Raw genomic sequence first — 27,489 nt, 5'->3', positions numbered from 1 at the left:
GGGAAGCACTGAATTAATTCCTTATTTTGCTTTGCTTGCGTGTGTGACTTTTGTTTTCCCTGTTAAACTGTCTTTATTTCAAACCCACGTGTTTTCTAGTTTTTACCCTTTCTGTTCTCTCCTCAGTCCCATTGGTAGGGGAGTGAGCGAGTAGCTGTGTGGTACTTGTTTGCTGGCTGGGGTTAAATGAAATGACAAGAGGTTTTAATTTTATCTCTTGATAAAAACTTAGAATTTCAATGCGCTAATCTCAACCGATATGGCAACTTGGATGCTCTGGAATATATATATCATTATTCTCAGGAAAATATATTCATTGACTCACAATGAAATAGCAAATAATCTGAAGAATCCATTAAAAGTGTAGATAAATCTTAATATGACAAAAATACATGTATATTCTGAACCCTTATCATAGACCACGGAGGAGAAGCATTGGTCAGGTGTAGTTTTAAGAAGGGAGTTTTTAATTTGTCCTTTTTTTACATATACTTAGAAATGGGTCAGGAAAAGAAAACAGTATTTTGCAATTTTTTTTGTGTTTTGTTTGTTTGTTTTGGTTGGTTTTTTTTGTTCCAATGCCCCCGTATGAAACTAATGGCACTGTTTACTGGCAAGTTATATATGCAATACAAAATTGGGCAAATGTCAAATAGAAGATTCAACTCCTAAGCCTGTGGAACATTTCCTTTTACCAGAAAATCAAAGCACAACTCTGAGGGTTGTAAAAATGTGCTTTCTATATTTATGCTGCCTAAAAAGGCACTTCTTTTATTAGTTAAAGTTTTAAAGACAGTGTAGAAGCATGCTTCATAAAGAGGAAATATCATATTGCAAAGAAAGTATTAAATATGCAGGTTCGCAGAGACCGTTTCTGCAATAAGAGAAATATTTTATTCCCTAAGTTAATAACCAGTACCACTTGACAACATATGTAGTAAAATCTGTAAAATCACATTTTGTTATGTTGTCCAAAGTACTTTTTTTCCTCATCCACTGGAGAATTTTTTTTCAAACTCCTTTATCATATATTATATGTCATGATTTATTTGTAACTAACAATCAGTAATCAGGAACAACACTTAACACAATACCTTTGGCTAACATGGATGGTATTTTATTTCTTGGCAGGCAGAGGAGAAGGAGATTTTAGAATGTGTGTATGGTTTTTAATTTTAAAATATTGTTGCAGTAATCTTAATATTTTGGAAACTTTTTGATGACAAGTCCTAAATATTCAAAAGTTAATTATACAATAAGTCATAAAGTTTCAAAACATTCTATCAAACAAAAAAATAGTTCCTCCAGCATTTTGCACAGCTTGGCTATGAAGCTCCATCAACACTCAAATCAAAGTCCTAATCTATAACACCTGAGATCTGTTGCATAATAGTACAAATTTGTGAATAAGAACATCTAGTTTTCAATCAAGTACTAGGTGCAGACTGCTCTGCACTGATCTAGCATGAGAAACTCTTATATAAAGAAATACTGTTTTATTTCTTTATTTAAATAGCATTGAGAGTGAGATGTACTTGCAAGCTAAGGGGTAGCATTTTAACATATCCTCATGCATACTATTTTAAGCCAAAGGTTTAAAAGGTAATTTTACATTAGGCTTTCTTTTTTTTTCTGCATAATACTGTCAGTAAACATCTGTATCATGTTTTGCATAAAATAAGATGAAGTTATTAAGCTTTTTAAAAAGAAATAAGGTATTTAATGGGGGAAACTTACTATGTACCAATAAATGATAAAATATAAATAATTTCAAATTGTTCTGAACAGTTGCTTTAAGTTACACTGTAGCTCTTATTTTTGATATTGGGAGTTAGTGGCAAAGTACCTTTAACTTTAACAGAAGCAAACCTGGCTTCACATCTCTTAAGGAAATGTAAGTTAAATCGAATAAATTTAAACAATATCAATAAGAGGTCTGACTTGTGAATATTGTTGCACCAAGCAGAAGAACTTTTCATATTTAAAAAAAATCAAGGCAAATATAGAAATTTTAGAGTTTATGTAAAATCGGAGAGGCAACCTCTGAAACCATCTTAACAAACTTATTTAATTATCTTACCTAACTTAACAAAATAAGTAAAAAAAAAAATTATTTGTAGTGAAGTTTATAGCAGATGGACCAAGGCAAAATATTCTTCACAATTTTTTCTGACTATCTAAATATAGTTTCACACAAGTTTCAAGAGGACTTTTCCTTTGGATTAGCGCACAGTAACTAGTATTTACCTTAAATTTATTTATTTTGAGGAATGATTTTTTTTAGAATTTTTCCCATGTATCTTGTTTTCCTTTCAGTGTTTTCATTTATACAATTTATCCTATGTTGTCCAAACAATGAGTACATCGATTAGGACCAAAACTTAGACATGTCAGTACAGTGCTATTTATTGCCACAAATATGTTTGCCTTATGGTGTTGTCTCTTTTCTTTTTTATCATCTACTGATTAAATAGATTTTTGGCATTCACTGTTTCTTTCTATGCTGTTAGATGATGAGCCAGCTATGTACCACTGTGCCTAGGAAATGTCAACAGTTTACCACTGATAGAACTTTCTGTTCTTCTGAGAATATCCAGGTTTGCTTGTAAACACTTATGAACTGAAAGAAGAGCATATGTAGGTTTCTCCTAGCTGCCACTACTTTGCATTTGTTGTGCAAATTTACTCACATTAAATTTCAACATTTGTCATTCTGTATTCTTACAATACCAATGTAAATAATCACATGAACAATCACCTAATTCCTGAGAAAGACAAAATCTCAGAAAATAAATTTACTTATTTCTGTGTAATTCTATCTGTAAATCTCCACTTTTCTGCTAAGCTTTATATCAAGGATAACACATATCATTTACAGGGAGAAATAAATGAAAAGAAAAATGTTGCCTAAATTTAAGATTCTTTTACAGAACTAATGGTCAGAATGAAAACACAAATGTGTTTTTTCTCTGTAGCTACTGAGACAAAATTTAGTAGTTAGACAGTAAGATCTAGCAGGGTTCCTAATCCAGGAAATAAATGTCAAGAAACCTTTGGGAACTTCTTAAACTGTATGGGTTTCCCCAAAGTATTCATACACAATACTTAGGGAAAATGTTGTTGCTCTTCTTCTAACTAGCAGAAGTTGCAACTGTTAGTGTAGGTTGAGAGTGTTCACAGACAAAAAATGTAATCAAGCACATCTCAGATTGTATAGGCTCCCAAACCTTTGAGAAATTAGATCATAACCTTCTAAAGTGCAGTATATTCAAGCTCAGGAATAAATCTTTTTGGATATGTTTTAAAAGAAGTAGAGTGAATAGTTTCTCATTATCGTCTTTGTTGATGACATGTTTTCTGTTTTTTACATTGAAATTGTAGTATATTTAGGGGCTCTTTTTTCCGCTACCATTCCTTTCTTCCTGCATGTTTATCAAATTCCTCCTGCCAGTGAAGGAATTTACAGTAAATACAAAGTAAGTAGACTTTATTGTAATACATTCAAGTGCCTGAAGGAAATCGTATTGAAAAATTATGTGAGTTTTTACTTTTATTTTACAATAAAAAAATAATTTAAATACCTGATTTTAATATACAGGGAACTGGAAATATCTTAGACTTTCTATTTATTTTTTTTTAAACTAAGTATATACCAGTATTAGCTTGTACTTTCTTGCATTTCCGCTCTTGACAAAAATGCTTTGATATGAATCTTTGCACTTTACTCTGTGAAGATGTAAGTCCTCATAGATGTAAGTTTATAGTTTAAGACTCTGTTTCCAAAAAAAACCTGAATAATCTTTTGTCTACACACTTCTGAGAATTCCTGTCGATTAAACTGAAATCATCTGAGTCTTCTAACGTGTAATAAATACAATACTTTAGGTAGTCAGTATGTGAAAACTTCTTTCCAAGTAGTGCACTCTTTTGTTTCAAGGACAGTGAGATAACACAAAAACAATAAAATAATTTTCAACATCAAAACAAGTTTCTGAATATTTATAAGACATGTAACATGGATAGAGGTGAGCCCAGTAGACTACCACCTTAATAGACAGCTCATTTTATTCAGATATAAAAAAAAAGTTGAAAAAGAATTGAAAATGGTCAGATCTCCCTATTTTTTACTGCTTAGAATGAATTGAAGACCAATCCCAAGTGAATATACAAACTGTTGGCTGTTTTTGAAAGAAAAAGGGAAATAGCACTATGAGTCAGAAACACAGCTTTTCCAAAGTGGCATAAGAATCAAAATGCATATGGAAAGTATTTGTGCAGAAGAGGTCTCATAAAGTTACAGATCTTGAAAACTGGTAAGAGAAAAAGGTTTTCAGTCTGGTGAGTCCTGCCAATCATGGTATCTGAAGTCTGTTCTACAGAATTGAACTGAAGATAACAGACCAGAAAACTCTTCTTTCTATTTGCATTAAATATTACTCAGTAAAAAAGGCAATGTACTGAGAAGGAAAATCTTTTTATTTTCTCTCATCAATCCTTGATGAAATTTAAAAGCATTTTAATTTATTTTGAGAGTGAAGCATCCTAGGTGAATCTGTCCTCTGAAGGTCTCTGCAACAACATAATACTGAAACCAGGACAAGAGCATGTAAAGTCTTTGCATCTTGATATTCAGTGAGACTGAATACTTAGTTCTGAAGATTGAAGGCACATATATGTGGGACCACATGAAAAAGGAAGACTGTATATGAAGACTTTATATGTATCATATATTTAAACTTGTATGTATTTGGTTTTGTTATTGTGTTACACTGACAATTAGCAATACAGTTATAAGTGCAACTTAAGGCACAAGCATCAGTCTGTAAAGTTAAAATATCTTAATGACATTTTTTAAATTAATTCCAGAAATCTGGAATGCTACATATTACATCTAGAAAAATATCACCACATTTTTTACTTTTCAGTGTTTCAAAAAAAAGGCTAAACTTTTTATGAAGTTATCTACTAGCTCTTCTGCAATGATTCTGCTTTTATTTTTCACACTCCATATGGTTTTTCACTCATATGCAGCTATACAAGCTCCTTGCAGTTATCCTCTTTTGGGTGGGTTTTGGCATGAAAAAAATATGCCAATCAACACAACCTCTTCAAAGTTGCTGTGGAAGCAAGGATTCTGTGAAAAATTACCAATATATTGCATTCACAGCAAAGCCATACAACATTTGGCAAAATCTTGAAAGTAGAACTACCAGCTACAGTGTGTGTATGTGTGTTTTTGTGTGTGTGTGTGTGTGTGTGTGTTTTGCAGTGAACCTGAAGGAAGGACAAGTTTCACTTCCTGGAGATCTGCAATCTGTAAAAATCTTCTTTAAGACTGAAATTATTCAGTCTGACATTGGATCATACCTTTTTAAGAACCATGTCTGAGTTAGGAAGACATAGAAGACCAGGGGATGTTTTCTGCTTGCATACCTGACTTAACCAGAAAACTGCTAATAAAGGGCTGATTCGTAGCCCCAAATTGTGTCGCATAGTCAAGCTCATACTCACATTACTCTACCTCTTTTGGAGCAGAAGCTGTTCACTTGATCCTGCACTTCATATTCCTCAACTTTGATTCTCCTGTGGTCCCATAATAGGGTAACGCTGTGGCATTATTGGTGTATTTATTCAGGTGACATTATTGGTGACATTATTTCAGTTGAAAGTATCTGAAATAATGTGAGGTTTTGTCCTGTCTAAAGAATTAGTGTGAATTGATTTTATATTCTATTTTAGTTGAGAGCTTATGAAAATTAAAATAGCAATGACATGGTTCCTTCTGGACAAATGTTACATTATTTATACCCTCATTATTAATACACTTTGACTGTCTCTCTCTTTTAATTTCCTTTTCTTTCAGTTCCCCTTTTCTTCTCATATTTCAAAAGCACTAGACCTTTGTTTGACAATTTAATTACACTATCTAAAATCAAAATGAGACTATCTAAGGGTTGTGGTCCAATCCTGGGTCGCAGTTGAGCCTCATAGTTATGCAAACTTATGCATTGAGCATGTGGGTAAGTAACGAAAATATGACAAGTTTGACTAGATTTGCTTTTTGAGGATTGTGGGATCATTCAAACTTGGAAAAGGGCAATTTAGGCAGATCAAAACTGAAGATTATATTAGCTTGACTCCAAAAAGTGAAATAGGTGAACTTTGTTCAGTTCTGAGCAGCAGAAGGAAAGTGCAAAACTGATCATGTCATGCTACGGAAACATTTAAAAAACTAAGATGTAGTCACTCAAGGACAATGTGATTGCACTCTATTTCTCTGATCAATCCCACTTTCACCGGTGTGGATGTCGCTCCCTGTAGTATTTCCAGTTTTTATCTAACGAATCTGTTCTAATTCCCTTGTAAAGGAAATTTTGCAACGTTCAGAGACCTGATTTGCCTATAAAATAACTGACACAGTTTCAGTTTGATGATTTTGTATTTGGAATGTATCTTGTCAAACAAGTCTTAGATGCTCTCTCAACTCTGAATGATGCATCAAATTAGCATTAAATCACTGCTTGCTGCTTCTCTTTTCAAAGTTTGTACTCACAGATCTGCAGCTTGACATGGATTATGCAGCACCTGCCTTTAAAAATGCAGGGAGCTCATTTCATATCTTCACTCTAGAATTCATTCCTGAAGGAGATGGATTGGTTAAAGCTTTGAATCTCTTTTTGTATTACTTATTTAATCTTTATAGCTCTAGTATACTGAAAATCAACTGAGAATTATTATTGTGGGACCTTAAAAGGTTTTGTCACTAGCATATATGCCTGTCTTTATTATTCTATGATTACTAATGTTTTAATCTTTTTAACAGAATTTTATGTGAGTAGTAATAGTAATAATAATAATAATAATTTCAGATTATCATAGGAACTTCAACTCTCTATTGCACAAGACCTCCAGTTTCTTGCTCCAGAAACTTATTTTACGTATCACTCATATGAAGAGGACAGTGAAGGTGCTCAATTTGCTGTTTTCTTAGATATCTTAGATATTGATACATTAAGGTTGTCTCGGCTGAGTTTATCACTAGATTATGTGTAAGTAATCACACACTTATAGGTTATACCAAGGAAAGGTTGAAGCAAGGACTACAATAATGTGATACATGAATCATGCTGCTTCATTGTATCTCAAATAAAACTTCAATTATAAGCCAGTAAGTTTGATTCATTTTAGATCCTGTTTATCCAAACCAACCCCTCATGATCATGCACAAATCTTGCTATATTTTAGGAACTATAAGAAAAAAAATAAATAATTCAGTAATCAATACATGATCAGTAATAATTCAATTATAAACTTAAACCCCACACATCAATAAAAGTTACATACACCAGCTGCTTGTCCTGCTGAATTTTATTTCTAACAGTATTTATGAATGAGGAACTTCAGGTATGTAAGTCATCCCATAGAGCTTTTTGGAAATGTTAGGTGCAGAAATTATTGCAGAATTTGTCATCGTCATCATTATCATCATCATTTCAGAGTTTATTTTGAACATTGTGGGTAGCTTTTGATTTTTTAGGAAGTAATGTTATCCTGAGGTAGTTACTTTAAAAGTTTTCAGATAACAGTGAATTACCAAATGATAGCAAGGAGTAGCCTAGGTGGATTTTTCGTGTCTTGTTTTTAATACTTTTTGTGTAAAATAAGTTTTAGAACTTTGTCATGAGACCATGCAGTATTATTTTGGATGATAATTCCTTAAGATAGAATTTTAGCTTTTGTGTTGTGTTTGTGTGGCCAGGTTTTCGTAGCTGGGGGGCTACAGGGATGACTTTTGTGAGAAGCTACCAGAAGCTTCCCCCATGTCTGGCAGAGCCAATGCCAGCCAGCTCCAGGATGGACCCACCTCTGGCCAAGGCCAAGCCAATCAGGAATGATACTTATGCCTCTCTGATAACTTATTTAAGAAGGAAAAAAAAGTTATTGAGCAGGTGTAATTGTGGCCAGAGGAGAGCAGAATGAGAATATGTGAGAGTAATAATTATGCAGACACCAAAAACAGTACAGAAGGAGGGGCAGGAGGTGCTCCAGGCACCAGAGCTGTGGCCCCTGCAGCCCGTGGTGCAGACCATGGTGAGGCAGCTGTGCCCCTGCAGCCCATGGAGGACAACGGGGGTGCAGAGACCCACCTGCAGCCTGTGGAGGAGACCCATGCCAGAGCAGATGGATGCTCAGAAGAGGGCTGCGGCTCCATAGAAGGCCCATGCTGGAGGAGGCTGTGGAAAGAGGAGACCACAGTGGAGAAGGTATCCTGGTAGGATTTGTAACCTTGTGGGGGACCCACCTTGGAGCAGCCTGTGCCTGAAGGACTGCACCCCATGACAAGAGTGACCGACGTTGGAACAGTTAATGGAGAACTGTTGCCAATGGGATAGACTTATGCTGGAGAAGTTCATGGAGGACTGCCTCTCGTGGGAGGCAACCCACACTGGAGCAGGAGAAGGATTCCTCTCTCTGAGCAGTGACAGGAACAACCTGTGATGAGCTGACTGTAACTCCCATTCCCCTATCTCACTGAGCTGCTAGGGGAGGGGGAGGTAGAGCTGGGAAGGAGGGAAAGGAGGGGACAAGGTGTTTTTAAGATTTATTTTTCTCCTCATTATCCTGCTCTGATTTTGTTAGTAATAAATTCAGTTATTGTCCCCAAGTTGAGTCTTGCCCGTGATCGTAATCAGTGAGTGATCTCTCCCTGTCCTTATGTCCACTCATGAACCCTTTGTTATGTTTTCTCTCCCTTGTTCAGAGGGGAGTGATAGACCGGCTTTGGTGGGCATCCAGCCAGGGTCAACCCACCACAGCTTTAGATATTTTGTTTGTAATGACTGTGAGAAGGTTAAACCTATTTAGCTATGCTATATTGCTTTTAAAAAGCGTGCTGTTCCAGTGGAAGGGGATTGAGGGTGTTCCTAAAGTGATGTTAAAAGACTGCAAGTAGTAATCTGATTCTCCCTTTAGGACATTAATCTTTTAACAGTAGTATCAGCTAAAATCAGCATTGATAATTCAATCACTCAGGAAGTGAATTTGCATTTGGCAGAAAATGGTTGGGAATATCTGCAACAAGTGCTCAAAACTGTTGTTGCAGTTCAGCAACTGCTGTTGCTGAATGGATGTAGACAATAGCCATAAAGTTTCAAAGAATATTCATTAAACACATTACTAATTAGGCAATTTGTGAACTCCACCACATTACTTAGTCTGCTTAGAAGTCGCATTGAAATAGGGACTTTTTCTTAGAAAACAGTACATCAGAAAAGACTTTAACAAAATGCTTTGGTATTTTCCGTTTAATCAAGATGTACAGGATTTGCTTTTCCTTTTTTACACATAGCTTTCAGTAAAGTTAATAGCACCTGCATTATATTGTTCCTCATTATAAACATGTAAATGTCTTTCAGAAACATAAAATGCCATGAGAGCTGTTAACCAGTAGTATATTGTATTTATTAGGATCATGAAACCCTAATTTGTAATTTAGAAAGGTGTCACCTGAGTGAAGAGGTTATTTACTGGCAGGTGTGTATAAACACGTATATATATATGCATATATTTTGTATACTTGTTTTTCATAAACCATTCTGACTTGTTTGCTGATGACTGTCTTAGCTTTTGCAGAACATGATTTGTTGCCTTATCTCATAAACCTACTATAAGCAGACCAATCTTGATCCTTTTTGTCACAAAAGCAGCCAAACCACTCCAATTTTTCTGAAAATGACTTTCCACAGTTTCACAAGAAGGAAATATTTTTATTTTCATGCCATGCTTTTAACTGCATATGTAGTTTTGTGCAAATGTTCATCATTTGTACATAGTCTTTCCAGTGTGATTGTTTAAATCACCACTTCAGAGCAAAGCTCTGTCTCCAGATATCTCCTTATTACCCATAAATCAATCCAGGAAAGAGAGACTTCACAGGCTGGCATTGAAGAAATGTGACACAGTTGTGCAGTAACTTAAAAGATATGTAGAAATGACACTGAGTGGAGACCTTCTTTCAGATGCTTTGCACACTTCACCACATTACTTTTTTTTTTCTCCTTTGTAACTACAGACATTACCTTTACTTGCAGTTAGTCTGGGAAGACAGGAAAAGACAATTTAATGTTATTCCACAGTTTACTATTCCTTAACTGAAACTTGTCAGTCCCCTTTTATAACTGTATTTGTGATATACAAGGAAAATAAAGTGTATGCTACTTTCTTTTGATAATCAGTAAAGACAGTTATAAGGAAAAGGATATGAGTTTTATTAGGAGATTTTCTATTTAAAATAGTTTTAATGACAGTAACATTACTGTTGCTGAAAATGTCAAAATTACTAGAATTTAGAAATTACTAATAACTAATTTTTAAAGAAAAACTTCATGAATATTGCCTAGAAATATTTTTCTTCTTTCCAGTATTTTTTACCAAGGTGAAAAAAGCAAAATATTCCAGGCACAAGATTTTAGGCATACATTAGTCCAACAGAGCACCATAAAGTGCTGTAGTACATTTACTGCTGCTGCTGTTTAGCCCAGCATTGAACTATGTAGTTCATAGTTTATAGAAATAAAAAAACCCACCAAAATAGTACTCTTTACTAAATATGCATGATTCATATTGGGATTATGTGTATGTTGATCTCGCTCTTATTTTACAGGTTCATTCTTGCTGTTTGCAGGGGTTTCTATAGATAATCGTAGTCATTCCTTATTATGGGTGATACTCTCAGGCACATGGTGTGACTCTTGGGGATGGTCCTGTGCAGGGCCAGGAGTTGGACTTGAAGATCCTTTTGGGTCCCTTCCAACTCAGCTTATCCTGTGATTCTGTAAATGATTTTAACTGCTGCTCAGACAGCACTTCTACTTTGGGACAGTGCAAGCAGCACACTACACAGACCCCCTTGGCAGTGAGGGTCACAGGACTTTCTCCAAGAGCAGTCTCATAGGAGGAGAAGGGAGGGAGGTCAGTAAAGCAAGGAAAATTCCACCTTTTTAACCCAAGGCATGCAGGGAATAAGAAATCTTTAGATTTAGTCCTTCAGAGATAATAATAAAACCTGGAAGCATTATAGCTACATTTGCAATGTCAACTTGCACATTGTTATGAATTTTACGGTTGTTTTTTTGCAGTTTTTGGGATAAGGTGGGCAAAGTCCCTTGAGGTTTGAACAGACATGCCCAGAGATTTCTTTACATTTCCACGTGTCATTACTGTGATACCTTACTGTGGCTCCATCCACAGGGAGGCTAGGGAATTCCATATTCTGAGTAGTTTCTGAGAGAAAGAACCAAGACAGAAATGTATTGAAGGTGATCTGAATTTAGGCAGATGCCTTAGAGTCTTCCTCATACTAAAGGCAATAAGCATAAACAACTTTGAACCAGCCTTTGCCAACATTCTTCCTAGCTCCATCTGCTGTAGATCTGCAAAGACTTTTCTCCATGAGTTAAGTATTCTCTTTGGATAGTATCTGTCCATATTATGTGAGTCAAAGTGCAGAGTAAACAGTAGTAAAGGGTGCCTTGTATTCTTTATAGAAAATAGCATGTTCAACCATAATGAAGAAGAATTATCAAGCTTCTTCAAGGAAAATACAGTACCTATCAGACCCAGTACATGATGTTCTTTCAGTAAATAAATTAAAAAAACAAACCTTGGTTGTTGTTTCAGGTGTGGGTTTGTGTTTTTTTAAATCTTTCTGGTAAGATAACCAGAGGCCACTGCTGTAAGCTGCCAGTCAAAAGCTGTGATTTACTGGAGAGATGTGCCAAAAAAGGTATATTAAGACGGTAACAGTCATTCTGTAAAGGTACAACAGAACCAGTTAGCTTATTACTGTTTCTTCTATATTTAAATGCTTAGATTAAGTCTATGAAGTACACAGGAGCCTTTTAATTTACACAGTTAAAAATGCGTGGTCAGAAATATGGTTACATAAGAGAAGACTTCAGACGTAGATAGGGATTTCCTTTCAAGTTGATCTTTAATCATAAAGGTCAAACCTTTGACATTAAAACACTTGAAGGGCAAGAAACATTCCGTTATTGATTTTTGAGACCCTGACCCTTGCCAAGTATCACAGTCCACAGAGGGCATTGACAAAAGTACAATAATAAAAAGAGCTAAAAAAAAAGTTCAGTCTCTTTTTGTGTCTAAATTCAGTTTAAAAAAACAAAACAAAACAAAACAAAAATACCCACATGAACAAAAACCAAAAAAGACCATTCTGTAGGGCTAACAATAGATTAGATCTCGAACACTATTTGGAATAGTGGCTAAGCTACTATCCTCTAAAAAGCTTTCTTTTTCCTTTTGGCAGTGATTACTGTGGTTGGATGATATTATGGAAGTGTAGTTTCTGTTAATTAGAGTGAGCTAAAGGTTTTTTCAAAGCAAACAGAGTTCTGTGGGAAAATATTGATCAAAAAAAATCATGATTTTGTAAGCAGGTTTTTCTGTTACACTGCAGGACTGCCTACATTCCTGAGCTTGTGGCATCAGCAGTGCAGGACATGCCTACCCTGTATCCTCCTTTAAGCAAGGAGACCACTTAAATTCAAAGACAATGTCATGCGTGCTCTGCCAGGATCTCTGAAGTACTCTTCTCTAATTCATTGTTAGAATCATAGAATCATTTGGGTTAGGCAAGACTCATAAGAGAGACCAACTGTTAACCAAACACTGCCAAGACCACCACTAAACCATGTCCCTGAGTTCCACATCTGCACATCTTTTAAATATCTCCGAGGATGGCAACTCCAGCATTTCCCTGGGCAGCCTGTTCCAGGGCTTGACAATGCTTTTTGTAAATAAATTTTTCCAATCCAAACCTACCTTGGCGCAACTTGAGGCCATTTCCTCTTGTCCTATTACGTGTTACCTGAGAGAAGACACTGACCCCCACCCCATTAGAACCTCCTTTCAGGTAGTCATAAAGAGTAATAAGGTCTTCCCTCCTCGAGGCTGGACCACCCCAGTTCACTCAGCCATTCCTCCTAGGATGCTCCAGACCCTTCACCAGCTCACTGCCCTTCTCTGGACATGCTCCAGCACCTTCATGTCTTTCTTGAAGTGAGGGGCCCAGAACTGGACACAGGATTCACGGTGTGCCCTCACCAGGGCCAAGAACAGGGGAACTGTCACAGCCCTGGTCCTGCTGGCCACACTGTTTTTGATACAAGCCAGGATGCCACTGGCCACCTGAACACACTGCTGGCTCATGTTCAGCGACTGTTGACCAGCACCCTCAGGTCCTTTTCCACTGGGCATCTTTCCAGCCACTCTTCCACGTGCCTATAGCACTGAGTGGGGTTGTTGTGACCCAAGTTCAGGACCCAACACTTTGCCTTGTTGAACCTCATACTATTGGCCTTGGCCTATCAATCCAGTCTGTCCAGGTCCTCCTCTAGAGCAGAGGGATCGTACAGTCAAGCAAAGCAACAAACCTTCCTGTCAGAATCTTTTCTGAATAGGGGATAAGAAATGACCTCAAGCCATGACCCAAAAATGGTAGGTCCCACCCCATCTTTTTTTTACTCATTCAACTGCTTTGCTCACAAGTTCATTTCATGAAAGGTGATTTTGCCTGTGAAACATGGGGGCAAGCTCCTCTGACCACATGTGTCAGTTGCTGGCTCCTTTTTTTCTGGGGATATAGGTATAGCCTTTCGATGCACATGGAAGGGTACAGAAACCTGAGAACTTGACCCAAACCAAAAGCTAAGAGGATTTCTGCCTCCTATAATAGAAAATGTGGAAACCTCAGTGATTTTCAAAACTGGCAAGCTCTGGGAAAGCACTGGGACTCAATAACAGAAAAGAAACCATGTAGTCCATTCTCAGGAACCCTTCAAAACTTTCCACCTTCTGCTGAAGAGTGACAGCACTGTTGCCTAAACCACCTTCAGTCCAAACATCCCCAGGCAACTTTAGGCACACACACCAGCTGCCTCCCTCTTCAGAGAACGCTCCTGTGTCCGGCTTGCCTGAAAAATGAGAGGACCTGGACACCCCAGCCCAGGCACTAGGAGATCTAACAGCTGGTTATTGAAAGCAGTAATGAACAAAGGATTTCAAGAATGTCAGTCCTCATTGCTGAACTCTGAGACTCCTAAGGAAATATAAGTTATTGAAAATGTTTCAGAATTTTCTGCATATCCGTCAAGTTTGCTGATGCATGGTTTTAATAATATAAAATATCTATTCTCATGATATAGTTGACAATATCCACAGAGAAACTTTAGTTTCATAGTGATAATTAGAAGCCTCTTAATTCAGAATATTTTTTATTCATACTTTAAAGCATGGGTATTTTCAGTTTCCTGAAGTTATATCTGTCACATAAGTGAATCAAAACAATCTAAAAATAGTCAGTTGATAGAAAAAAAAATTTCACATGAGAGAACTTTCCACTGGCACATTTTTAGTAGATATCTGTACCTGTACTTCTTCCTCCTATGTCAGCTGATATCCCCTGTCACTGAAAAAGAGTCATTCCAACAGTGTTAATTTTCATAAGAGTGGGCAGAAAAAGATCTGAGTTCCTTAATTGCATAAGATTTCCTATGGGAATTCATAGAACATTCTCCTGTACACGTTTAGGAAAGACCTAAATACTTACTTCTGTAGTTCTGAGATGTCTTAAGGAGATGCCATTTGCAGAAAAAGGCACCCACTTACTGTGGTATCTTCTTCCACTTGGCCAGTCAGGAAGAGCTAAGCTGGGGAAGTTTTTCCCCTAACTTCTGGGAGTCAATTCTCCCTGAGTCACCGCAGGGCATGCCCAAACCCAGAACATACACAAGAGTACAAAGCGATCTTTTTTTGCTTGCTACACATGATAGATAATTAGGACTAATGAGCTATGAGGCTAAGCAATAGATCGATTACCATCAGTGATAAGACACCCAATAATCCTCAGGTGCAATCATCATTTAGGTTGAAAATGAGCTGATTGTCCTTGTTGCTTCATTGCCACTCTCCAGTTTGTCAATTTTTTTTTCCCCGTGGGGTTTCACACTTTCCCATGTCAGTAGTTTTCCTCTTGAATCCTTTAACTCCCACAGTTCTGTCTGTGCTTTGGTTCCACTACTTTATTTGGCTTTAGCATCGACTTTCTCACACTGTAACAGTGATTAGATCTGTAGAACCAAGCCAAGGACACATAAACTTGCACCAAATTTGGCTCACAGACCACAGAACTCCTGTGTGGTGGTAAGAGGATTTTTTTTTTTGCATATTTTGGCCTCTCGTATTAAGTGACTTCTCTGTGCATTACACTTGTTGACATATTTTTAGCATGCCTCTGTGGGAGAAAAAAAATAAGTTTTTTCCCCCCTCCTATAAAGTCAAAGGTACATAAACTTGGAGAAACTGCTTTGCCTTGTGACTTGAGTCACAGTAAGGTTAATACTTAGGAGCTGGTAGAGGCATTTTGCTTTTCACAGTAGTTGTTCCAAATAGAAATGAAAGGATAAATGCCAGCATTTCTGGCCCTGAAATTTAACGGATAGACCTTGAGTCAGTACAGTAACAGGACTCTCAGATCTTTATAAATTGTAGCCTCTCTTTTTGTACTCTCTTTTTCCTTAAGCAACTAAGAAAGAGATTAGGCTGAAAAATATCTCAATAAAGACCTTATGGCAGAAGCACCAAAATCTTACCACTGACATATGTACTACAACCTAGGACTTAAGACCAACTTGACATTTATCATTTATCTTTGTGAACTGTTTCTATGACTGGCATTGCAGGAAACCATGTCATTATCAATCAGAAGACAGGAAGGTAGATTAATCTGGTAGAATGAAAAGGTCTCTTTGGGCTAAGTGAAGCTGTATGAATAAGAGAAGAGCATTGTGATTAATGACTCTTAAACAGTTGTTGTTAGAAACATGGATTTTATGCATGATAATACAGTGATTAGCAAGGGATCTGCACAGCTTTAAAATACACTTGAAAGTGCAATCAAATGGCAAGACTGTAGCTCATGCTGCTTTAACTTTTGTTGTATGCAAATTAGTAATGGTGTAGCTATCTTAAGGACTTGTTTTGGCAGAACAGCACACCCAGTTGGTCCAGGGCAACTAAGTCCAGCACTCTTTCCTACCGCAGCAGTATTTTTGTGGGTTTCTGAACTAAGTGGTGTAAATCTGTCTCTGTGTCATGTACTACAGTCACATTTGGATTTCAGTTTCATGTGAGGAATGTTGATTAAAATCTTTATAAATGCATGAATGTGTACCATCTCATCTTGTTATCGCAATAATAAAATTATTCTGAGAGTGGATGAAATACAAAACCTGCCTTGCATTGTGTTTTACAGTCATGGTAAAGCGATGTGCTGCTTGTATTCTACTTCTCGCTATAATGTTATGTAAGATATTTCTGCTATTACAGCAGAGGATGTAATAAACAGCAAAACTCAGTTGAGGGGGAGGGGAAGTTGGCTGCCATTCCCAGGTGGAAACATGCCTTGAAATCAGAAAATTGCAGCTGTGTAGTCGGTGAGATGATGAAACTGTACAGTGCTGAATCATAGCCTTACCATTTGCTTTCCACAAGGCACTGAGCACAAAGCCAGTAATACACTCCCCAAGAGGTAACTAAAGATTCTTCTCACAAACTGTGCTATCAAAAAACAATTTGTCTGACTGTGTATGCTCGGAAAATAAAATGATCCTGAGTGTTCAAGTAGTGGTAGTGCTTCTAGTAGTTTAGTTAGGAATACTCTAGGGACTTCAGTTCTTTCTTTAGCATCTATATATTCTTAGCCTGAACAGGTTTGCCTTGGCTTCAGCTTTGGTAACTTATTGCTGAGATCTTCCCAAGGACAAGAGGGTCACGGCTTCTTGCAAATAAATGTTCCCTGTGGGACCTGTAATGAAGAGACTGTTAACTAATTATCAGTCTGTTTGGAAGACATTAATTTTTTAATTGACCTCAAAGAATTCAAGCAACAAAAGGAATCTGAGCAAAGGTGATTTGGGTCTGAGGCAAACAAATGAGTCTACTTCATGGGGTAGTTGCACATGTTCATTGGAGTACACTGGACATAAAAATTTTTCACGTTCAATATTCACAGAATCAAAGAATATGCTGAGTTGGAAGGGACCCACAAGAATCATCGAGTCCAACTCTTAGCCCTGCACAGGACCACCCCCAAGAGTCACGCCATGTGCCTGAGAGTATCATCCAAACACTTCTTGAAATCTGTCAGGTTTGGTGCTCTGACCACTTCCTTGGGGAGCCTGTTCCAGTGCCCAACCACCCTCTAGGTGAAGAACCTTTTTCTAATATCCAACCTAAACCTCCCCTGACGTGACTTCAGGTCATTCTCTCAGGTTCTGTCACTGGTCACCAAAGAGAAGAGATCAGTGACTGCTCCTCCTCTTCCCCTCACGAGGAAGTTGTAGACTGCAATGGGGTCTCCCCTCAGTCTCCTCTTCTCCAGGCTGAACAGACCAAGTGACGTCAGCCGCTCCTCATATGGCTTCCTCTCAATGCCCTTCACCATCTTCGTTGCCCTTCTTTGGACATTGTCTTAATGTCTTTCTTATATTGCAGTGCCCAAAACTCCACACAATACTCAAGGTGAGGCCCCATCACTGCAGAGCTGAGCGGGACAATCCGCTCCCTCAACCGGCCACCAATGCTTTGCCTGATGCCCCCCAGGACACGGTTGGCCCTCCTGGCTGCCAGGGCACTGCTGACTCACATTCAACTTGCCATTGACCAGGATCCCCAGGTCCCTTTCCATGGCACTGCTTTCCAGCATCTCATTCCCCAGTCTGTATGAACATCCAGGGTTACCCCATCCCAGGTGCAGAATCCTGCACTTCCCCTTGTTGAACTTCATATGGTTGGTGATTGACCAGTCCTCTAATTTGTCAAGATCTCTCTGGAGGGCTTCGCTGCCTTCAAGGGAGTCAAGAGCTCCTCCCAGTTTTGTATCATCTGCAAACTTGCTTAGTATCCCTTCCAGTCCTGCATCCAAGTCATTTATGAAGATATTGAAGAGCACAGGGCGGAAGATGGAGCCCTGTGGAACTCCACTAGTGACAGGTCACCAGTCTGATGTTCCCTCATTCACTATTACCCTCTGTGCTCGACCCGTGAGCCAATTGCTCATCCACCCTATGACGTGTTTATCCAGCTGTGGGCTGGATATTTTGTCCAGAAGGATGATGTGAGAGACAGTAACAAAAGCTTTACTGAAATCCAAAACAATTACCTCAAGTGGCTTCCTTTGATCAGCTAGGTGCGTTACCTTGTCATAAAAGGAAATCAGGTTGGATAAGCAGGACTTTGAAGCTGTGCTGGCTGTGCCCAATGACTATGTTGTCTTGCAGGTGTTTTTCAATACTTTCCAGAATAATCTTCTCTATAACATCACTAGGCACTGAAGTGAGACTGACAGGCCTGTAGTTTCTGAGGTCCTCCTTCTTGCCCTTCTTCAAAATCGGAACAATGTTCACCAGCTTCCAGTCAGCTGGGACCTCTCTTGATTCCCAAGACCACTCAAAAATCATCTCTTTTGATTAAAATTAGAAGAGTTGTGTCCAGTGGCACAATCAGTATGTTACAGACAGCTTTCCCTCCCTTCCTTCAGCTGTCATTTTCTGTGCAAATGTTGCTCTTGTCATCACTTGTAAGGCCAATATTACAATGGAATTAATTTAAAATGTAATCTGTTTCCTTTTAGTTTGAGTAGGAAAGTTCAATCTGTGACTCGAATGCCAGGTGCAATTTTACAGATGCTGCTTGCAGGGCTGTTGTACCCCACAGAGAAGATAATTACAAAGTCAGAAGGAGCCTTAGGACTTTTTGGTTAGGGAACAGATGATATTTTAATTTTCACTATTTGAATGTTGGCTGAAATGCTATAACTCATGTGTCTAGTTTATTTTAAACTGCTAAATAAGCTAATGCAGACAACATGATAGTGCTTCTTGTGTTTGGTTTTTTTTCAAGTTAAAGATGATTGTTAGTCAGAATCTTCTACAGAACTGTTTTCTCTTTGCACATGAGTGACAGGACAGAAAGGTATTGGAAAAGAATGGCTTTCTATCATAGAAAATTAATAGTGTGATCATTAAGAGTTCTCCAGTGCTCTTGATTTCACCAGTAGAGAACTTAAATTGAAAACTTGAAAAAGCAGGCATTTATCACCAATACTGAAAAAGATCCAAATCCCAAAACTGTGGGCAAGGGTTCAAGTGGAATGATGTTTTTCTTTTAATGCTATTCATCATGTTTTTAAAATAATTTAAATTAATAATTTTTAAAAATACAGAAAATTAGGTGGAAAATGCTAATTCAGGAACAGAACTCCAGTGGTTCCAGTCCTTTATAATTCAGAGGTAGGAAGCTCTGAAGTACCTAATCACAGAACCATAGAATAGCCCACGTTGGAAGGAACCCTGACAGATTATCTGGTCTCAGTCCCTGTGGGAAAGGGAGCCTTGATGGGATTAACTAACACTGTCCAATTGCATCTTGAAAACCTCCAGCAATGGGGTCTCCACCATGTCCCTGGGGAGGTTGTTCCAGTAGCTGATTGTTCTCAGTTTAAAAAATTTCTTTCTTATGCCAAGATGAAACTTCTCTTGGTACAACTTGTACCTTTTATCCCTTTTCTTCTCCGTGTGGCTCCTTGTGAAGAGAGATCCTCTATCCTCTTTGTACCTGCTCTTTAAGTACTGGAATACTGTGAGTAGGTACCTCCTGAGCCTTCTCCTTCTCTAGGAAGAAATACCTAACTCTTTCAGTCTTTCCTCACACAGCAGGTTCTCCAGTTCTTTGATCATCTTCATGACCCTCCTTTGGGCCCTTTCCAGTCCGTCTGCATCTTCCTTGAATTGTGGGGACCAGGACAGTGCTTCAGGTGCAGCCTGACAAGAACTGAGTATAGTGGGATGATCATGTCTCTGTCTCTGCCAGTAATGCCGCTGGGGATGCAACCCAGTATGGGATTTGCCTTTAATGCTGCTGCAGTGCACTGCTGACTCATGTTGGCTTGTTGTCCACCAGGAGACCATATTCTTTTCATCAAGGTATCTCCCCTTGCTACAGATTGTAGCCTGTACTGGCTCTTTGGCTACTCCATCCCAGGTGCAGGACTTGGAACTTACCTTTGTTAAATTTCATACTGTAGTAAATTGCACTGCTTTCTCCGCAGCTGACTGAATATGGGCAGGACTGAAACAGATACTTCTAATTTCAAACAACACAGCTAATGACAAAGCCAAATCACATTAATCTAATCTGCATGATGTAGAATGCAGAGATATCTTTTCTTCCTTTAGACTCTGTTGATGCATACAAGGTGATGAATTTTGAAAACACACCTTGAATTTACCCCTTTGTTTTATCAACATTTATTCACTCCTGTATTTATGAAGCAGTGTGGTGACTGTATGTTTCTCTTCCCTCCAGCCATACAGTTAGTCCTACCACTCTGTGAAGAGACCAGTATCAGGTTTTTAAATTTATGATTAGGATAGAAACTATAAAATATTGACTGCCTGAGAAAGAATTGTTTCCAATACTGTTAAACTTGCAACATGACCCATAAAAAACTCTACCTGATGTTAAATGTTTTATGGATCATATTTCCAGTTCTAATAGTGTAAACAATGTTTGCATCAGATGTTCAGAAAATCTGTTGGTGAAATTGTTAAGGGTAATGTTATATTCCTTAGGGTTTATTGATCCTTCAGATTGTATCCAGTGCAAGTAGATACAATGGTCAAATCAGTTTCAGCATTTTGATACACAGTAAAAGCATTTATTCCGGTTGAGAGCTGTAAATTGTAATTTTTTAAAGACTTGTGAGGTTTGTAGCATGTTTTAAGGACACCAAACTGCAATACATCTGAATATAAAAGAAGTGCTTTATAAATTGCTTTATCACACTTCAAAGCTGCATGCTAGAAGGATTGCCAAATTCAACTGCAAAACTTGCCAATTTGGATCATGTGAAGGCAGGTGTGAGATTACAGCTGTAATAAAACTGAAATTGAATACTGGTAGCTGTATTTGTAGTAGACAATTCATTTGATTTATATAACCTAAGCCACAGGAGGAGATATTTGTAGGTCAGCATCTTCAGCTGGAAACAGTAGTTAGAAGAGTTGTGGTAGGTCGCTAGGAATATTGAGTTCATACTTGTTCAGTCTGGCAAAATGCTAGTGCAGTGAAACTACATTCTGTCAAACATCTTTGGGGACACACCATTTGCAACAAGGAAAAACTAGTCAGTTATGTCCAATGCCACTTGTCCCATAAAAAGTGTTGCTAAAATTAGCATAAGAACCTAGACCATATGGAGTTTCCCAGGGCAAGAATTGGTACATTAGTTATGAGCACATTTTCAGCCTGCAAAATACTTGAGGTGTGTAAATACACAAATTAGTGATTAAACTCCTTCTATGGTAATAGAACAATGTATTATAAAATGCAAACAGTAAATGATCCAATTCAAGAAATCAGAGGAAGCACAATCAAGTATAGCCTGCAGAGCTATTTCCAATCCAAACAGTCTGTTAGGACACAGATTTGCATAAAAGAAGAAAAAAAAATCCAAAATAAAGCACTCACCCCTTAATTAAAAAAAACAAACTAACAAAGAAACCAACAAACTCCCCTCCCTAAACTCCCTACTTCTGTTTTGAGAAAATTGTGTCCATTTTTTTTTTTTTCTACAAGGAGTGAACTATTGACCTGGTGATTCTAACATGAGTTGGAGGTTTGGTAAGAATGAGTAAAAAATGGAAATCATGCTTTTAAAAAACAAATAAGATTAGGCATACAGAAATGACTTTGTCAGAGAGTTTCCATTTGCCATTCCTTGGAAAGCACATGAGTTTTTTCTAAGTTGTGAACCTATGGAGACTGCAGCCAGTCATACTTGGTATAAACATGCCAGGGCTTATGAGACAAAATTTCTAAAATCTTCATCTTTGCATGCTTCTTGGCATGAAGCAATGGAAGATACTTTTGCTTTTTCTTTTGCTTTATCTGTAATCTGACCTGAACCTCTAGTTCAGGAAAGAGAAGAAGGCAAAAATATTGAAGCAGAATATGAAGAGTAGCAAAATATTTCCCTTATTATTTCATTCTACAAAAATGCAGGGAGTGAGTATATGGTTGAGGAGAAGAGAAGAACTAGAAATGTGGTTTAAAAAAAAGTTCATTAAAGTTCAGCAAAGTTTTTGTGATGATGGTGGGTGGCTAGTTTAGATGATTTAGGAAGACACATTGTTGGGAGAAAAAGGCAATGAGGTAATATAGAATTTGCGAACATTTCTGATAAATGTGAGTTTCAGATTTAAGCATTCAAGAACCTCATGAATGAATGAATAACCAGTAAATTAAAAAGAAGAAACTTAATGAAAATACACATATAAAAAAGAAGTGCAGTAGGAATCTGAATGAGTCTGTAGCAGCCAAAGTGAGAAGTAATTTTTGTAGCAATGCAAAAGTAAGACTGCAAATAAATAAATGAAAGAAAAATTAATATTGCTGCAAAAATAACTGTTCAATAGGCTTTAATTTGTCATAGCATTCAGCACAACACAGTGTGTTAAAAAATTTAGACTCATAACTGTTACTTACTAAGCACGGTGCCTTCATGATTACCATTAGTTCAGTTTATAGTCTGGCAGTCATGAAAAACAGAGCCAGAGAGAAAAGAATAAGAACTTGACATGAGCAGAGGAAAGAAAACTGAGCTTTATAAAATTCCTTGGTTGCAATGGCACTAGAGGACATAATCATAATAACCATAATGAAAGCATAAACTACGACTCTGGCTGGAACTGGGATAGTAGGTGTTTAAAATAAACAAAACCCCCTGAATTTATCAAGGAAGGGGGTTGCACACATTATGGATGGGTTTTTGGTTTGTTTTTTTTTTTTAATTTAATCAAGCATGCAGTATTGCTTCTAATGACACAGTATTTCAGCTTTACTTGTCTTTCTGACATCTAATAAAAACCTCACAACATTACTGTTACTAAAATAACCTTTATTGTTTCTTATTATGGTACCTCCTTTACCTGTTGAATAGTTTCAGTTTAATGTGACAGAGATGTAGAGGGTAAGGCAAACATTAGTTTGCCACTATCTTTTATGTTTGACAGCAGCTGGCTCACCAGGCCCCGTGTGTCTTGTTTTTTGCTTAGATGTGTGATTTTGAGGATGGAAAAGAATTATTTGATTGTGTTGGGAAGGTGTAGTAGACATGGGAAACAATCTTTACAATATTTTGATGGTCATGGGGTATCTTTTTTTCCCAGGTTTATACAGTGATTTTTATCATGATGCTTTTGGACATAACTGAGACTTGTAGCTAGTACTGCTGAACAGTAACTGATAATAATTAATGATCCTTCCTGAAGATGTATAACTGAGCTTTTAAAAAATCTTGAGATTGCTAAAAGAAATCTCATGGCATTATAGTTCATATATTATGATGAACTCTTGCAGAAAAAAAAACAAACAAAATGGGGATGCATCAGGGTTGAGGAATGACTGAATTTCAAATTAAAAGTCTTCATTCAAGAACTGAAACATAAAGTGGAATAAGGTGAGGGCAAACTCAAGACAATGTTTATTCTAAGCATGTGCAAACCTCTTTGTGATGCTGCCTTCAAAATGATGCGGCAGCTAAATGTATTATACCCCTGGGAAGCATTAAACTTAGAGCCTGATTCTCCTCACTACATAATAAGAATGGTGAAAAGCAGCCTTAAAGTAGGTATAAATTGCATTTAAGTCTTCTTTATGGCTCAGCAGTGGTAGAAAGGAGTCTTCATATAAATGAGAATCAGGTCCCCAGTATTTATTTAACCCTCGGGCTTTGTATATCATTTTATTTGCACCTTTAAGAGATTTGCAGAGGGATTTTTAATCAGGATTCAGTGTACAGAAAGCTAAATGTTTTCATTGCCTTACAAGTTACTTTAATCGTAGAGGTAGATCATTCTTTTTATTTCTCAAGAGGGAATGGTAGAAATTCCTGCCTTTGTACAAACTGAGCTAAATGTTTCTGACACCCTTAGTACAGTGTCAATTGGAAATTCACATTTCATGTAATAATAGACCATTTTAATTTCATGAGCTGAAGAATTGGTTTCCACTTGCAAATTGAACTGAAGAAAGCAATATTGTCAGAAGAACTGGCACAGTGCTTCAAGAGATAAATCTATTGAATTAAATAAGAGGCTTTCATTACCTTTTACATTACATTTCTGTATAACATAAGCATTAATTAAACTCTTCATTGCTTTCTCTTATTCAGCAGAGCACTTGCTCAGTCTGACAAGAAATACTGCCCAAGAAAACATGTGGCATCCAAAAACAGTCTTTAAAATACATTTAAGCAGAAGGGAAGGAAGGTGAGAAGGGGAGAATGTTTTGGTGCACTTGGGCGAGTGGGACCTGTCTACAGAAATGCATAATTTCTGTTTTTCAGGTTTTGACAGCAAATGCATGATTTCTGTTTTTCAAGTTTTGACAGTTCCAATGACTTGTAACAGGTCATCTCACTAGGTATTTCTCCAGGCATTTTGAATACAGACAGACAGCAAGCATCTGTTTTTCAAATCTTAAGTGTATTTCTGTAAATGAGGAAGGCTTCTTCAGAGTGAGAAAACACTTTGATGTGAGATAGTTCTGCCTCTTGAAGTATCAAAACAATTCTGCAAAGTGTGTCTCCCCTCCCATGTGAGGAATACCCAACTATAGAAAAGTTGTTGATACAGATTCAAAGTGTTCTCTGTCAAGAAGTCAAGCCTTAAAGAGCTCTTTAAGTAATCCACCCAAACTGGAGAGCCATCATTTGTATTTGGTTCTGGCGCCTTTCTGTCTGTATTCAAATATTTCCAATTCCTTTTTTCTTGTGATTCCAGGGGAACATTTGAGAATCTGCCCTCAGGAATATACATGCTGCACCTCAGAAATGGAGGACAAGTTAAGCCAACAGAGCAAACTGGAGTTTGAAAACTTAGTGGAGGAAACAAGTCACTTCGTACGCACCACTTTTGTATCCCGGCACAAGAAGTTTGACGGTAGGCTGGATATAATTTACTTATTTCATGGTTATGGGATTTAAGAGTCAGGTATCCATAATAGATTCCAGTGTTCTTTTCTTTACCATTAGATATCACATTTGCAGTTGTCAGTTTGGCTAAGATAAGGGTTAATGTACAGCTGGTGTGCTTATCAGCCTTGTGAGTATTGCCTTTAATTACAATGACATCAAGAATAAGACTATTAAGCGCCTGCAGGCTTGGCTAATGTTGAAAAAAGAGATTAGATATGCATAGAAACGTTTATAATTTTTGTCTCCTAGTTTCAAATGCAAAATTTAGATTTGTAATCATGTTCACTGTTGCAAGATGAACTGTGGATCTCCCATGATTTTTGTTATTGCAGAGAACTATTTGTGTAGTTTGCCTTTTTATAGCCTTAAGGCTGTGGTTTTTTCCTGCATGATTTTCTTGTGAAGTACAGAGTCTTTAAAAGGGCTTCTGGCTTCCAAACACAAAGGCCTCAGTTGCGTTTGAGAGGGATTATCATACAAAGTACTTAAGCAGTATCAAACACATCTTTTCTACCTAGAAAGAACTGACAAGAACAGTTTGGGGGTTTTATTTGCTTGCAATCAGCCTTTATAAGACCTTTGTAAGATCAGGGTTATGGGGTCACAATTTTCTAAGTACTTGTCTTTAACAATGAAGATTAATCAGTTTTCGTGGTTGTGTCCATATTTTTAAGTCATGGTTTTATCTAAATATGAAATCTGCATTTGTGTTAGAAGTGTCACCCTAAGCACTTCTGCATATGTGTAAGTTGAAAAGGGTATGGCATTAAGAGACATAAATCAGCATTACAAAGAGGATTGCGGAGCTTTGTGTAGGTTGAAAGCCTGAAAATAGGTGGAGTAAAGCTGACTAACCCCAGGTAATTGGTCATATACACACATGTAGGAGAATGGTGGAAAGGTTATCTCTAAAAATATAAGCTTACTTCGGAACTCTATGGTTCCATTAGGAAAAAAGTGAAGATGTCTCTAACTCCTTGGGGTAATTCTGTATCATATCCAATTAAAGATTTTTTTTTCTAATATTGATTCTCTCAATATGACACAGAAGGGAAAATGAATTAAAAAAGAAGGGAATGGAAAATGTGTAATATGGGGATGAGTTGGAGAAAAATCCACAGCAGCAGATCAGATGCTAATATAATTTAGTGAGTGTCCTTGGAAGGTGTGAATGACTGTGCACTGTTCTGCATTATGATGACTTTCCTTTTAAATGTGAATTTGGAACTTTTTGTGCAGTGGATTTTCAAAATTTTACTTATCTTCAAAGGATCTATAAACAAAATAAATCCAGAAGTCATGTGCGGTCTTACGAGTGTGAAAGCAGAACAGATATCTCAAACCATCTAGGGCATGTACAAGGCTCTTTTTTTTTTTATAGAAGGAAACCAGGATGATTGCTGGTGTTCAGTGAGCCATGCAGTATACTCAAAATTTTGGGCTCATTGACCACAGAGCTCAGTTGTCACCTTACTAATTCTTTGACAACTTCAGACCTTTTTATGTTGCAATGAACTTAAGGGTATTATGGCACTTTCAGTAACTGAAATTCGGTATCTTAATGCTGTTGGTAAGGCATAGCTGACACTTACTGATTGCTTTTAAGTACTCCGCTCTGGGATTCTTATGGATCTGCTCCACAGATAAATAAATGGAATAAAAGACTGAGTGTTTTCTTCTGTCTTATGGTTGATGTTTTAAAGGGAATTTGCAATGTGACATCTTATCAGAGAGCATTTGAACTTAGTGTATGCTTTCAGTATTTTAATGCTATTCTAAAGCTATTCAAAATTTGATCACTTATATGGAAAAATTGCTTAGTCTTTCTAGAGAGGCAAATACATTAATGTAAAAATGTATTCACCTAATAGGCTGTCTTTCAGTGTAAAACCAGCTAAATATGTTGCAGTTTAAAATAGGATGCTGCTTTTCAGTATGAAGCAATATTAAGATTGTTAGATAAGGTCAGTGTTTTAACTGTTCAAGAATCATCCTTTTTTGTTGTTGTTTTTTAATTTGGTACTTTGATTGCACAAGGGAATTCTGATACATGATTCTGCCATTTAATGCTAGTATACCACAAATAACAAAACAGATACAGCCAATTGCGATGATTTTATGGAAGTTTTGTAAAGTACCGGTGTTTATCAAGAGCAGCGCATGTAAGCAATAAATGAATATATGAACATCTAAGGAATGTTGCAATAGATATTAGCTTTGCTCCTGTAAGGAGTTAATTTAAACTAGAGTTGCTGCCAAGCTCTTTGTTCATTCAGACATTTATATAGTTTTGAAAACTCTTGAAAGGGACATCGAAGGGATATCTTGTAGACCTTCACTTTTTTTTTTTTTTTTCTGTACTGGACATGTCT

At 37.2% G+C, this 27,489-nt stretch overlaps 1 protein-coding gene across 1 annotated transcript in view; it reads left to right on the top strand.

Annotated features, from left to right (window-relative positions):
• Window positions 1-27,489, top strand: part of GPC6 (glypican 6) — a 755,565-nt gene that overhangs the window by 208,997 nt on the left and 519,079 nt on the right. Inside the window, exon 2 of the mRNA XM_051779729.1 lies at window positions 24,924-25,082. Coding sequence (XP_051635689.1) covers window positions 24,924-25,082 — 159 coding nt within the window. The remainder of the gene's footprint in view (window positions 1-24,923; window positions 25,083-27,489) is intronic.

Source organism: Manacus candei, unplaced genomic scaffold (assembly GCF_025592945.1).
Source record: "Manacus candei isolate 608988 ecotype Guabito, Panama unplaced genomic scaffold, ASM2559294v1 h1tg000014l, whole genome shotgun sequence".
In the NCBI taxonomy this organism is placed as follows: Eukaryota; Metazoa; Chordata; class Aves; order Passeriformes; family Pipridae; genus Manacus; species Manacus candei.
This window is presented reverse-complemented; position numbering and strand designations above follow the sequence as displayed.